This window comes from Anguilla rostrata, chromosome 5 (assembly GCF_018555375.3).
Source record: "Anguilla rostrata isolate EN2019 chromosome 5, ASM1855537v3, whole genome shotgun sequence".
Taxonomy (NCBI): domain Eukaryota; kingdom Metazoa; phylum Chordata; class Actinopteri; order Anguilliformes; family Anguillidae; genus Anguilla; species Anguilla rostrata.
In genome coordinates, this window is record NC_057937.1 from 49,837,059 (window position 1) to 49,850,710 (window position 13,652).

Genomic DNA, 13,652 nt, shown 5'->3' on the forward strand with positions numbered 1-13,652 from the left:
ACACAGCACAGCGAGGCACAGCTCACGCACAGCATCTCTCTATGAATAACTTCACAGCTGAAACACCGCGTCCCACTGCCCAATCATGGAGGGTCCCCATTTCCCACCTTTGCTGGGGTGCTTTTCCCCCTCCCAGTCTACGGTTTCATGCTCAGTCTGGTCTTCCTGAGTGTGTCCGTGTGTCATGTTTCAGTGGAACACAATCATTACCTGCGTGCCCCTTTGAAGCGGTCTTGTTGGGGGCAATGTAGGCAGCACTGTGCCTACATGGTGCTCCTTTCCCAGCCTCTGTTGCTGGGACACATGGTGGGAGCAGGAAATGAGGACAGTGTGTTGGGGGCCTGCATGTATTCTGCAGGTGAAGGCTGCCTTCTAGTGGACGCCTGAGGGAAAAGCAGTTGATTCAAGGTAATCCTGCTATTACACATTCCTACACTCTTGAAAAACCTGAATGTCCTAAGATATAGGAAAATAAAAACAAGGACTTGAAAATGAGAACATTTTTCTTTTAAGTGCCTGACTTTTTTCCTTCATATAGAAAACCTGTTTTATTTGATGTCCTTAGAAACAGGTCCTGGATCAGAATGTACATTTCTCATACAATTTTGTTTTTCTCAAAAGAATTACTAGCAGTGCCAGTGATAGAAAATTCAATGTGCTTTTTAAAGTTTTTGGTTTGTTTTGAAAAGACTATTATAGATTGTGCTTGATACCAGAATATGTTGAAGACAGAGAATTACTGCACATTTTGGACAAAAGATGGACCATTTACACTTTTATGAGCAAAATAAATCTCTTACTACACAGGGTTGGTTTGTGATCATTTTATTATCTACACATTCTCCCCACAACTCAGCCAAGTAATACTCACTTTTATTTTTTTCTTCAAAAAAAAAAAAAGAAACCAGAAAGATATTAAAACAATACGAAAATGGGCAGACAGGAAGATGCTAAGGCAGGATAGCATTTAGCATTTCTATATACACAGCTTCACTTTCACTCTCACAGCTCATAAACAGGACAAAGAAACAACAAAAAAAGGTTAGAAACAGGTGTCCATTACAGATAAACCACAGAGAATCCCATGATGGCTCCAGCACGAGCAGGCCCATCACATCACTGCCTCCCTGAGACGAACACCTGCAACATCCACACCCATAGCTTCAACAAGTTCATGTCAAAATTAAATTTTTTTTGGGGGGTGGGGGGGGGTGAGGAAGTTCGTCACTTAGTTACTCTCAGTACAGTGGGCTGCGGTTGGACGCTCACTCAGTCGCTGTCGTCGTCCGAGCCGCGATTGGACGCCTCGTTGTTGGACTGCTCGGGCTCTGACTCGTTGTCGGAGCGACGCGGCGAGCCCTCGTTCTCCGAGCCGCGGTCGGAGTCGGCGGCGGGCGACCCGGGCGGGGACTCGTCGTCCGAGCCCTCGGAGCGGCTCTTCTTGCTCCCGTTGTCCGACTGCTCCGAGTCCGACTGGACGGGCCGCGTCCTCTTCACCGGCCGATCGCTGCCGGACTCGTCGTCCTCCGAGTTGCCGGAGCGACGCGGGCTGCCGCCCTCGCTGCCCGAGCGGTTCCGCTCCTCGTCCGACTCGCTGTCCGAGGCCACGCGCCTCCTGTGGCCCGACTCCTCTTCCGAGCCTGACCCGCTGTCCCGTGGGTTTCTGGGAAATTATTTTGAAAAAATCAGTCAGACCGTAGACCAGTACGAAATCCAGTAGCAGGCAGACTAAGAACTTAGTAGGTTTCAGGATGACAAAAAAAAAAAAACACTAATGCTAAATCTACATAAAATGGGCTTCATACCAAGCCATTTATTTCCTTTGGCTCTTCATATATAATAAACTACTAAAATATGTTCACACAGGGACTATGTTTAAGGATAAGAAAACAATCGTTCCTTCTTCAGCGAATGACACTGAAAAGACCTGAAGGCACACCAGTTCAGTGAAAGACGGAGTTTAAGGACTTCAGCTGAAAGCCTTACCTGTCCTCAGCGATCTTCAGGCCGTCCTCATCGGAGGACGAGTCGGAGGATGAGATGATGGCCTTGGACTTGATCTTCCCTTTGAGAGACGGGGGGAGGCGCTCGGGCTTGGCCTAGCGGAACACGGAGAAGCGTGAGACTTCCGCACGCATGCGCCCGACACCGACGCTCAGCCAAAAACACGCGCTCACACATCCACAAACATGCGCTCACACATCCACAAACATGCGCTCACACATCCACAAACATGCGCTCACACATCCACAAACATGCGCTCACACATCCAAAAACATGCGCTCACACAACCACAAACATGCGCTCACACATCCAAAAACATGCGCTCACACATCCAAAAACACGCGCTCACACATCCAAAAACACGCGCTCACACATCCAAAAACACGCGCGCACACATCCACAAACATGCGCTCACACATCCACAAACACGCGCTCACACATCCACAAACATGCCCTCACACAACCAAAAACATGCCCTCACACATCCACAAACATGCGCTCACACATCCACAAACGCGAACACATCTGCAGACCTTTTCCATCCTCTTGCGCTCCCTGGGTTTGCGCTGTTTCTTGGGTCTTGAGCCCTCCTCGTCATCGCTGCCTTCGTCCCCGCCCTTTGTGGGTCTGAAAGACAAGCGAGTGTGTGGGTGTGGCTTTAGGCTAAGACGCTCTCTTCCTCTTCCATCAGAAACAAGCATGTAACTGCAGAGACCATGCGGAGGCATGCTGGCCATTAACATGGCCCTGTACCAACCCCTCAGGATTCAGCTGCTTTTTTACTATCACTGAGGAGGCCCATACGCTCCCGACCAGGTCTCCCTCCCACTCAATGTACCTATCATGTTAAGATATACCCCAGCCATCTCCCATTGCCTAGACAGCAAGGCTCATTAATAAGAGGACAAACAAAGAACACTACTACCCATGGCAGATGACGTGGTTAGTGTTGTTTATACCTCCAGGTTTCTATCCTGGTATTTATGAATAGGGGGATAATGAAGGGTCTGCAGGGTTCTACATGCACGATAATGGATTCTGTTCCCACTCAGTGAAGCCACCACCCCCTGCTGTGGAGAGCTGTCACTCACCTCCTCCTCTTCTTGCGCGGTCTCTTCTCTCCCTCCTCCCCCTCCTCCTCCTGCTCACTGCCGCTGCCAGCCCTCCTCTTCTTCTTCTTCTTCATGGGCAGGTCCTCGTCCGAGTCGTCGTTGACAAACTCGTCAAAGTCACCCCCCTTCTTCCGCTGCGACAGACGCGAGACCCCATCCCATTGGTCATAAAAAAACCATAAAACCTCCGTTCAGCACAACCAACTGCCAATAAAGACGTTACTGCAGCATATTGCAGCATGCTGGCTGAACTGTGCATGTTAAACTACGGGCCCCCACACCAGCACAACAAAGTGAAAAGACATCTTCTGGAGCTCTGTATCTCCAGTGAGGACAAGAAGAGCTCTAGTATCATTTATACCACAAAACCTGTTGTTTATGAACAGTAAAGGCAGCTAAAATGAGTGTACTTTGATTAACTTGCATGGGTACCCCAAAACTGCCCCGCACTCACCCGTCCACCGCTGGCCTTCTTCTTCTCCTTTTGAGACTCCTCTGTAAAAGTGAGGAGGTTCTTGGTTTTCTCCACATACTGGGCTCTCTGCTCCAGCAGCTTCTTCTGCTCCTCCACCTCCTTGTTTCTCTTCTCCTCCTGGGGGGAGAGATGGGGTTCAGGGACAACTGTGAGGAGCAGCTCCTCAACACTGAACACAGATTCCCTCAAACGGACATCACATGATGGGTGTTCTGGTGTCCGGGAGTCTTATTGCGGGTCAAAAGGTCTTATTTTTGGGGTTATCATTCTTATGGTGTTTAAAAAAAAAACTGTCCAATTGATGGAGTGAAAATATCTTAAAGGAGTACCATGGTGGTTGAACGTGACACTTCCCAGTTGTCTTCAGGCAACAACAAAACAAATGTGCATAATTTTTTTATTCTTCAGTCATTTCAATGTACTTTAAAACGTATTTTTCTAAGCCTAAATTTCCCACGATAAAAATTCACCTGAACCGTCTGGGCGTGGTAATGAGAACTGTCAGTTAGCTATGATTGACAGACCGTGCCCCGTTACCATAGCTACCCCCATGATATGCGCTCTCTTTGGGAGACTGAATTTTCACAAGCTAGCTAGCTTAGTAGGGCTAGTATATCAAGTATCGGTAGATAGCTAAGGTAAGGACGTTGACTTATATCTAATGATAATTTTTGATATCTAGCTAGCCAAGTTAAGATAAAAGCACAACTATAACGTCCTCATAAAAGCAAACTAGCAAGCTAACGTTATCGATAACATTGCCTTATGAAAGCAAACCTCCTAGCTAGCTAACGTTAGCTAGCTAGCTAAATGAATATAACCAGAAATAATCTAAAGGCACTCTAATTTAAGTGAACCTAACGTTAGTCAAATATTTGCATTGTCTGAACAGCAGGACGGTGTGTCCTGTCAGATTTCTTTACGGGGCGTGGAAATGGGAGTGGTTACTGTATTAATGACGTAGCAAAATGACAACTTTCTCAACCGGTTGAAAATAGGACGATGAATTTAAAACGCATATTTCTCCAAGAATACAGAACGGACATATTTAATACTTTGCTCATTGTGTTTCTTCAATGCCTCTTGTGCAAATAGCACATAAAACCGAGAAAGTGTGAAAATCACCATGGTACTCCTTTAAATTGCCAGTGTGCTCTTCGTTATAAAAATTATGTTGAATGTTGAAATGTTTTTGTGGGAAACCTGCTGTCATATAGTTTATTCAGAATGTAATAGTTCCATGAAGTAAGGAAGTGGGAGGAGTTTCCAGCTGACTGACAGGAGAATCTGCAGAAGTGGATTGGTCGAACTGCAGGCACTGACCTGCTCCTTCATCAGCTGCTGGCGCAGCTGGTCTCTCTCCTGCTCCTGCTTGGCCCTCAGCTCCTTCTCCTCCTCGTCCTGTTTCCTGGCCCGGGCCACGTGGTACTGGGCCTGGCTCAGAAGATCCGAGCACTGCCTGCTCGGACACACACACGGCTCTCAGAGCAGTCCACACATCACTCACGCTGCTATCGGGTGGCCGTGCTAGCCATCCTACAGCAGTATGTAAGTACATCACCTCCTGTCCTAATCCCAGCCTAATCAGCAGGCGACTCGAACAGTGAAAGGTTCATGAAGGGGGGTGGTGTTGTGCGGTAACTCACCTAGCCTCGGTGGAAGCCAGCGCCAGATCAAATCTCATCTTATCCCCTGCCTTGCTCAGGTAGCTGAAGTACCTGTGGGAGACAGAGCGGGCTGTGGTCAGAGGGTGGGGCTGTGGTGTGTAACAGAGCCGTGGGGTGGGACAGTGCTGTGGGGTGTGGGACAGAGCTGTGGTGTGGGACAGAGCTGCGGGGTGGGACAGAGCTGTGGGGTGTGGGCGGGGCTGTGGTGTGGGACAGAGCTGTGGAATGGGGGCAGGACTGCGGGGTGGGACAGAGCTGTGGGGTGTGGGTGGGGCTGTGGGGTGTGGGCGGGGCTGTGTAACGGGGGCAGGACTGCGGGGTAGGCGGGGCAGGCTCTCACCTGTGTGCCAGCTCCAGCTCTTTGACAGCGCTGAGCACGGCCTTCAGGTTGCTCTTCTCATCCTTCAGCACCAGAGTGGCGAGTCTCTGCAGCACCAGCGCCACGTTGAACATCAGCACCGTGTCGTTAGGGGCAACGTGACGAGCCTGGGGGGGCATGGACATCAAGAACATGAATGATCCACTCATACTGTACCATATACACTCAATACAAGCGCACACACACACATATGCACACACACACACAGAAAACATGCACACCTGCCATTAACTGCTGGATATCCTCAGCAGTTAAACAGGTGTGGGTTCAGAGACAGAGCTGGAGGGTGGCGCAGTGCGTTACCTTGAGCAGGGTCTGCTTGCACTCCTGCAGCTTGCCGCATTTGAAGAGCGCCCGGGCCAGGTACAGCAGCACCTCCGTGTTCTGGTGCTTGTAGAACTTCTTCAGGCAGTTCTCATACTGCGCACACACACACCCGGTCAGAACAGGGCCAAAATCTACCTAAGCCATTCACTTCAGGTCCTTTCAAGGTCCCACTCCCTCAATTTAACGGGCTCGTAAAACCTGTGCGGCAGACTTCATCATGAGTGCCGCGCGGCTATCATTAAGCCAATAAAACGTGACCTCGATATCCCAGACAATGAGCACGGCCAATAAATTTCCCCCTGGAGTACCAACCCTCGGCTGCCCTGGGCGGAATGCAGATTCTGACTGAGGGCCGCCCTTACCATCTGCACGGCGCTGATGTACTGCTTCTGCTCCACGTAGATGTGCGCCAGGTTGAGCCACACGTCGCTGATGTCCGCGGTGGCCTCCCTCACCTGGGCGAAGACGTCGCGCGCCTCGCGGAAGTAGCCCTTGTGCGCCAGGACCGCACCTGAGAAGCGGAGAGGAGGACGCGAGCGTCAGCGTTGTTTTTTTTCCCCCACACTTCCGCACCGGCGCGCCTGTGGGTCAGCGTCGTGTGCGCCGTCGGGGCTCAGCGGTGGAAGCGCGGATACTGACCGATGCCGTTGGCGGCGTAGAGGTTCTTGGCGTCGTTGCGCAGGACCTGTTTGTAAATGGCCAAGGCTCGATCCTGGTGGCGCTTTTCCTAAAAAAAAAAAACATTGTAACAGAACATTGTAAAAATGCTGCCATTAGGATGGTAGGATGTTAGAGAGCATAAAGGTCTAGAGATGCTGGGGGGCTCATTCCACCCGTAAAAGGCACAAGTGGAGGATGCGCTCCAGCCTGGTATGGATTCTGGACTGTGGCGGTGTCAACTGTGGCAGGCAGTCCCACAAGTCGGCGCACAATTACATCCTTTGCTTTCAGGGACCACAGACCTTTCAACAGCTTCAGGTTGACTCTGAATAAAAATGTCATGACAAACACAGTAATAGCATCAACTTCCTCCTTCTCAGTGACCGAAGCAAGTTTTTTTTGCTCAAGGGAAAAACAGAAGTTTCCCACGGTGCAATAAAACCCGCAGCTTGTGAGTTACAAGCCCAGCTGCTTAGCCGCTACGCGACAATACCAGCGACACACCAGGGACATGCCAGGGACATGCCAGGGACATGCCAGGGACATGCCAGGGATATGCCAGGGACATGCCAGGGACATGCTAGGGACATGCCAGGGACATGCTAGGGACATGCTAGGGACATGCCAGGGACATGCTAGGGACATGCTAGGGACATGCCAGGGACATGCTAGGGACATGCTAGGGACATGCCAGGGACATGCCAGGGACATGCTAGGGACATGCTAGGGACATGCCAGGGACGGGTGGAGGACGCACCTTCTCCCGGTCCCGTGTGGGCTGGTGCAGGGTCTGCAGCCACACGTTGCCTAGCGCCAGCATGGAGTAGGTGTCGTTCTGCGTGGACGGCTGCTTCAGGATCCGCTCAAACTTCTTCTGGCCCGGGCCCCACTCCTGCTTGGCCAAGTGGAGGTTCCCTATGAGGGACCATGCGTCTGGATGGTCCTGACAGCGGGAAAACACGTACAGGCATATGCTCAGGATTACTGTGCACTGAACCCACAGCAAGCATTTAGCAGGAGTAAGCAGTGTCAGCAGGCTTAAAAAGGGACAAGCTCCGCACAATGCAATCAAATGAACCACGCAATTATCTCTTACATAATTACAGGAAGATGAAGGCACTGATTAAAATTTCCTTGAACTGTGAGACAAAAAAGGTGACGAGGCTCGTTGATATGCTGGGAGATACCTGATTGATCTGCAGGGCTTCTTTGAACCAATCCGAAGCTTCGTAGAAGTTGCCTTTATCGCGAGCCATGGCTCCAAGACGCAAGTAACCTGTAGCGAACAACAACAGTTAAAACTCCTGGAGCCGTGTGCTGCTTTAATCATTCAATAATTAACCTTCCATTTCACTGCTACAGTTCAGGGTTCAGTTCAGGCCGCCAAAGGCAATATTTCTCACAAAGTAAGAGGGCAAAAAACGCTGGATGTTTTTGGCTTCGCGGTACAGTACGCACAGTCCACGTAGTTGGGGTGCTCTCGGAGGATGTTCTTGTAGAGCTTCTCGGCCTCGTGGAACTCGCACATGGCCTCGTACAGACGGGCCAGGTTGTATGAGGTGGTGACGGAGATGGCGTTGTAATAGTGCTCGTCGTGCTCCCCCTCCGCTTTGGCCCGCTCCAGGGAGGCCAGGAAGTATTTCTGAGGACAGATGGAAGAGAACACTGAACACCTGAACACTGAGCACTGATCAAAATAATACGTAGAATAATGAGGAAAAAGGTTCCTTGATCTGTGGTAAACAGGAAGAAGTTTCCCTGCTCTGTGGTAAACAGGATCCCGAATTTAGTGCCTCAGACCCAGCTCTGATCATACACACTACTGCCCTGAGGGACTCTATGGTAGGCCTGCCCAAACACTTTTCCTGGGATTCATTTTCACAGGCTTCACAAGCTGTTCTCAAGAAATAAAGAGAAATTTCTCAATGAATGCAGAGAAATCCAAACTCCACAGTTTGGATTTTAATATAGTTTTATTAACCGTGTCAGGGATCTGAGGCAGGCCACCATTCCTCACTGCCCTGTAGCTGACCCACCTTGGCCTCTCCCAGGTTGCCCAGTCTGAAGTGCAGCGCTCCCAGGTTGTTGAGGATCTCAGGAGGGACGTCAGCCTGCACCTTCTCCTGGAGAATGCGTGTGGCCGTGCCGTACGCTGAGAGAGCGCCCTTAGAGAGGGAGGGAAGCGTATCATTGGTCCACAGGGAGTTCAACACCTCCTCTGAACGCATCTCAGGATGCTGAACTCCACCGCTGAGGGCTCTACCTGTATGTCTGTCTGTTCCAGGATTTGCGCCAGCTCGATCCAGGCCTCCACGTCGTCGGGGTACTGTTCTGTCACCTTCTTAAGATGGCCCTGAGACGGAAAGGCAACACACCGACATCACTTCCTGTGCGACACCTGCTACTGTTCCAGATTTCCTAAACTCATACCCCTGAGTGAGTTTTAAGGAGACCGTGACTGCTTCTCTATGAGCTCAAAGGTAGACGCCCAATGAACTCCTGACGTACTTTAGCAATGTCTCGCTTCTCCTGGTCGTCGGAGGTGGCGTACAGAGAGCCCAGGATCTTCATGGTCTCGTAGTTGTTGGGGTAGGCCTTCAGGACTTTCTCAAAGCACTGCGCCGCGTTTTCCTTGTCCCTGCGGTACACGTACATCTGGCCCAGGCCAAAGAAGGGCAGCACAAAGGTGGAGGAGGCAAACTGCGTGGCCTGGTAGTAGTACTGGAAGGCCTGGTCGTAGTCCTCCTGAAACCCCAGAGGAAAGACACGGTTAACAGCTGTGGGGTCACAAAGCTTCCACCAGCAAGAACAAGGGAGATGATTTACCAACTGCTGAAAGATGACTCACCGTGAGTCTGCATTTTCACACATTCCAACAATACATAATAGGCATGATAATATGAACACAAATATATTTAACATTTTATTTGGGGAGGCCTCTCAGTTTAATTTATAACAGTAACAATATCACTTTGACAAGCTTTTTATGTTCTCCCTCATGAACATTCATTACATAAAAGTGATATAGTCCTATATGCAACTCACAGTCAAACACCAACAAAAATAAGCCAGGTTCCTTTACCCCTTACAGAACAGAGCAATGACAGTGTGGGGCCTACCTGCACGTGGAAGGAGCGGGCCAGCTGGTAGCAGCTCTCCGCCTGCATGGCCTCCACCTCCGTGTTGTGAAAGGCGTGGAGGGCCAGGTGCTGCACCTTGCTGTAGTCCTGAAAGCAGACGCAGGGGGCAGCAAGGTCAGAGGTTGAGCGACCGCGTAACACAGCGCAAACTCAGAGCATGGAGCCCTTCGTCTTCATACCTTCTTGAAGAAGAAGTGGTTGGCCAGGTGGTTGAGCACCATGGGGTTGCTGGGGTCGATGGTGTAGGCCCTGGAGAGAAGCTGCACCCCGTTCTTGATGGAGTCGGCCTCCTTGTTGTTGAGCTCCAGCACGGCCAGCCCCACCAGCGCCCCCACGCACTTGGAGTTGAGCTCCAGGGCGCGGCCGAACGCCAGCCGGGCCTTCTCCAGCTTGTTCAGCTTCACGAAGCAGTGGCCCATTCCCAGCCTCACCTCGGCTAACCACAAGAGACGCCGCGTCACACACTACTGCAGGCCATGCCCAAACATGCTCGAAAAGCAACCATCCAATACACATGGGTACATAGAAGCATGTCAAAACTGTGATGCTGTTATAATACAGATCTACAAAAGACATACTGGGTCAAATGCAGCATGCTTAGCTGGGGTTTAAACCCCTCAACCACAGAACTTCATTACAACTGAAACAGCTATCAAAATCTCTGAATTAAGGATTATCTGTTCCAGTTGCAATGGAGTTTTGTGGCCTAAGGGTTCAAACCTCAGGTTTAAACTCAAGCAAGGCATGCTGCAATTGGCCCACTGCTATTTACCACAATATAAACATTCAATAATTGCAATGGTAATATTAACAAGGATGTGCAAACTGGACAAAGGTTATTTGAACTAATGTTCTAAAATGTGTCTTTTACTACATATTGAATATTTTCCCATGTTACTAAGGACCACCTGGGACACACTTCCTGTCCTGTACCCATAATACCTTTGTTCCTTTTGATGTGCACTTTATGTCATGATAGCCCAGTTAATTGCTCTGGATAAGAACAAATTCATGAAAAATAATAAAAGCATACCTGGACAGCCGGGGTTGGTGCGAAGGGCCTTCTTATAATAAGCCAGAGCGCCTCTGTAATCTTTCTTGTTGAAAGAGATGCAGGCCTTACCTGAGAAAGATAACAAATGGGATCAAGAAACAGACAACTGAGGATGTTTTATTCACACCTGATATTCAGCTGTCTGGCAAAAGCCATTTTTCTAATGGGGATATCATGGTTCTAAAGTTTAAAAACAAACAACTGTACGCTTCAAACAGCCCATTCGTTTCTGCAAGTTTGCATGCACTTAACTTAAAGAATGAAACTGACAGACAATTTCCAAGGGCATAGCCATTATTCTTTCCTGAATGGGCTTTTATTATTGTCACTGTCTGGCTTGCAGCAGAAAAGGGGGGCTCCTGGTTTCACCGACCCAGCAGAGCAGGTATGTTGTTGGTGGACTGGTTCAGGACAAAGTGGAACTGAGCATCAGCCTGGTCCATTTTATCTCCTTCCAAAAGACAGAAGCAAGCTCTTCCCAGCAAGTGGTTCTGGTGGGTCAAACACACAACAATTACAATCACAGTCCATTAGAGGAGCAGGTCTGTGAGTGTAGGTCATGGGCATGCACCAGATGGGTCCTTCACTGAGAAAAATACATTAGCATACAGCAACATAAACTGCCGGTTTACCAATAAATACAATATTTGTTATGCGTTTAATGTTGTTTCGTTGTGTTGTCACTGTTATTACCTTTTATTACTTCACTTGTTCTATTTTTCAGATACATCATTAACTTTTGTTTGACAAGCGACAGCTCCTTACCTGGTCGTACATGATGATCTTGTCGGCCATGGTGTACAGCAGGGTAGCCTGGGTAATGAGCTCCTTCTTGGCATCCTTGTTCTTCTCCTTGCGTGCCTGTTGGACATAGTAAGCTGCCAAGGTGTCCAGACAGGTCATCTGGTCTTTCTCGTGGTCTCTGTAGTCCAGGTTGCCATCGATACGGGCCGCCTCCAGCAGCTTGACAAAGTCCTCCGTCTTCCCCTGCTTGTAGTACTCCAGCTGACATGGAAAAACTAAGCATAAGTTAAACGTATTCTTGCCACTGGGAAACTGAACGATAGAACCAGGACTGCACTGGAACCAGGAATGAGCTGTGTGTCTCCCTGATTTAGCACAAGCAAGTACAATTGTGCATTTGATGTACAGAAAGGAACACAACAAAGCAACAGAGTCATATTTTTAAGGATATTTTAATTACACTGATGTGTATAGCATCTAAACACATCACACATATACTTCTGTCTCTGAGCTCAAACACTGCCAGACATGAGTGTTGCGTGTACGTGTGCATGTGCATGTGTACATGTGTGGGAGTGTGTGTTGCAGGCCATCACTTCTCAACGCCCAGTGAAAGTGCAGCGATTAATATGAGAACACTTCTCCTTGGATAAGACTGCAAATGGGCCTTTAGTGAGACTTACCGCCAGTGCGATCCATATGTGCAGCTGGGTGTGCTCCTGCTTTAGGATACTGATGACCTCATCACCCTCGGGCAGCTGGTCAAAGTCAAGCTCAATGACCTGCAAAGAAATGACACGTCATTTATATCTATTCACCTGTAACAGCTCTTCTTTTATGCAAGCATACTACACACTAAGCAAGATGGTTTCCAAACTGTGGGCTGAAACCTGCGAGTGGGTTGCAAGAGAAGTAACAAACAAAACTGCACTAGTTTAATGCACTGCACTTGTGATAATAGGCAAGTTCAGGGATAGGTGCTCTCGATAATAAATTCCTATTAAGAGTAAAGAATGAAAGCAAAACTGTATGTTTACTTTCTCAAGGTAAAATTGAGCTGCATTTGTTTGCTACTAAATGTATAGAATCAAGGTGAGGGGTTTTATGCTACTACCTAAAGTAATAGCCCTTCAGTAAACAAGCTACGCATTCCCCAAGATACATGAAAGAGTCTACTGGCTGAGCAGTCTGTTTCCAAAAGTCACCTCATACCAGACAGGTGATCAACTTGGCGCTGGAAATGACAGTTTGTCAGTGCATAAGTTGGCAGCAAACTAATGGCTTCTCTTATTCTGTCATATTGTTTTAAACTCTACATTCTTAACTATTCTTCGTTAGCCATTAGCCAAGATAATGCCCAAGTGAAGTTAAGTACTCAGTACTAGCCAGCTACTCAACTAGCCGAATCGTTATGGAAGGGAATGGTAAACAGAACTCATATGTAGCTAGTTAAATTTATTCATCAGCCAGCTATTGTTAACTGCAAACAGAGAGAAGCATCTACATGCTAGCTATATATATAGATTTTTTTTTTTTTTTTTGCATTAAGACCCAGTGGCAATGCAAACCTGGCTCACCAACAAGTATGGCCGTAATCAAAGAACTAGTCACTGTGGCTCGGTAGCTAATCACCAAAATAGCACAGCTCGAAGATCCAAACTTACTTCGTCCGTGTCCCGAAGAGGGATTTCGATGGAACCCCGAGACATTATGTCGGCAGGAATCCCAGGTCTGTTCCCAGATTTTTGTAATAAATTGCGGTGGAATCCTTTCCGACTTCTTCTGATTAGCTCGCAACTGCTTCCGCTCAGAACGTTTCCGAGCACTTCCGGGTGAAATTCAGTTGTCTATCGTTGCGTTTTCGCGGGATGACCCCTTTAAGACCATGTGGACCATGCTGCTCCCTGGCATGAGTTTAATTTTATATGCAAACAGTACGGGTGTGAAAAACAGAAGTGGTGTAAAAATTGTACAACTTCGACTTGAAATGTTTTCTTGGTAGTAGATATATGTCCAGCAGGCAAGCAAGGAAAAGAGCAATAAAAAATATTTATATTATTATGATTACTCAATTCACATAGACTATAGTT

General features: G+C 48.5%; 1 protein-coding gene across 1 annotated transcript; it reads right to left on the reverse strand.

Moving 5' to 3' along the window:
- Positions 1-809: 809 nt before the first annotated feature.
- On the reverse strand, positions 810-13,397 carry ctr9 (CTR9 homolog, Paf1/RNA polymerase II complex component). Its single transcript, XM_064336879.1, has 24 exons — positions 13,227-13,397; positions 12,246-12,344; positions 11,584-11,823; positions 11,192-11,309; positions 10,798-10,887; positions 9,944-10,200; positions 9,744-9,851; positions 9,133-9,369; positions 8,888-8,977; positions 8,661-8,789; positions 8,083-8,266; positions 7,812-7,900; positions 7,382-7,567; positions 6,604-6,691; positions 6,327-6,475; positions 5,941-6,057; positions 5,599-5,744; positions 5,238-5,309; positions 4,915-5,050; positions 3,571-3,708; positions 3,096-3,250; positions 2,538-2,631; positions 1,987-2,099; positions 810-1,663 (listed from the first exon to the last, which is right to left on the reverse strand). Exons 1-24 carry the CDS (start codon positions 13,269-13,271, stop codon positions 1,270-1,272), a joined length of 3,474 nt encoding a protein of 1,157 aa, XP_064192949.1. The 5' UTR covers positions 13,272-13,397; the 3' UTR covers positions 810-1,269.
- Positions 13,398-13,652: the final 255 nt, after the last annotated feature.

What these genes read in the sequence shown, in the direction of transcription:
- ctr9 (XM_064336879.1), bottom strand. Translation starts at nt 13,271, where the DNA reads ATGTCTCGGGGTTCCATCGAAATCCCTCTTCGGGACACGGACGAA. An exon ending in GCACCCCAACTACGTGGACT is followed by an intron (nt 7,901 to 8,082) that starts GTGCGTACTGTA and finishes TGTTCGCTACAG; the next exon opens with GTTACTTGCGTCTTGGAGCC. An exon ending in CCGCGCAAGAAGAGGAGGAG is followed by an intron (nt 2,632 to 3,095) that starts GTGAGTGACAGC and finishes CTTGTCTTTCAG; the next exon opens with ACCCACAAAGGGCGGGGACG.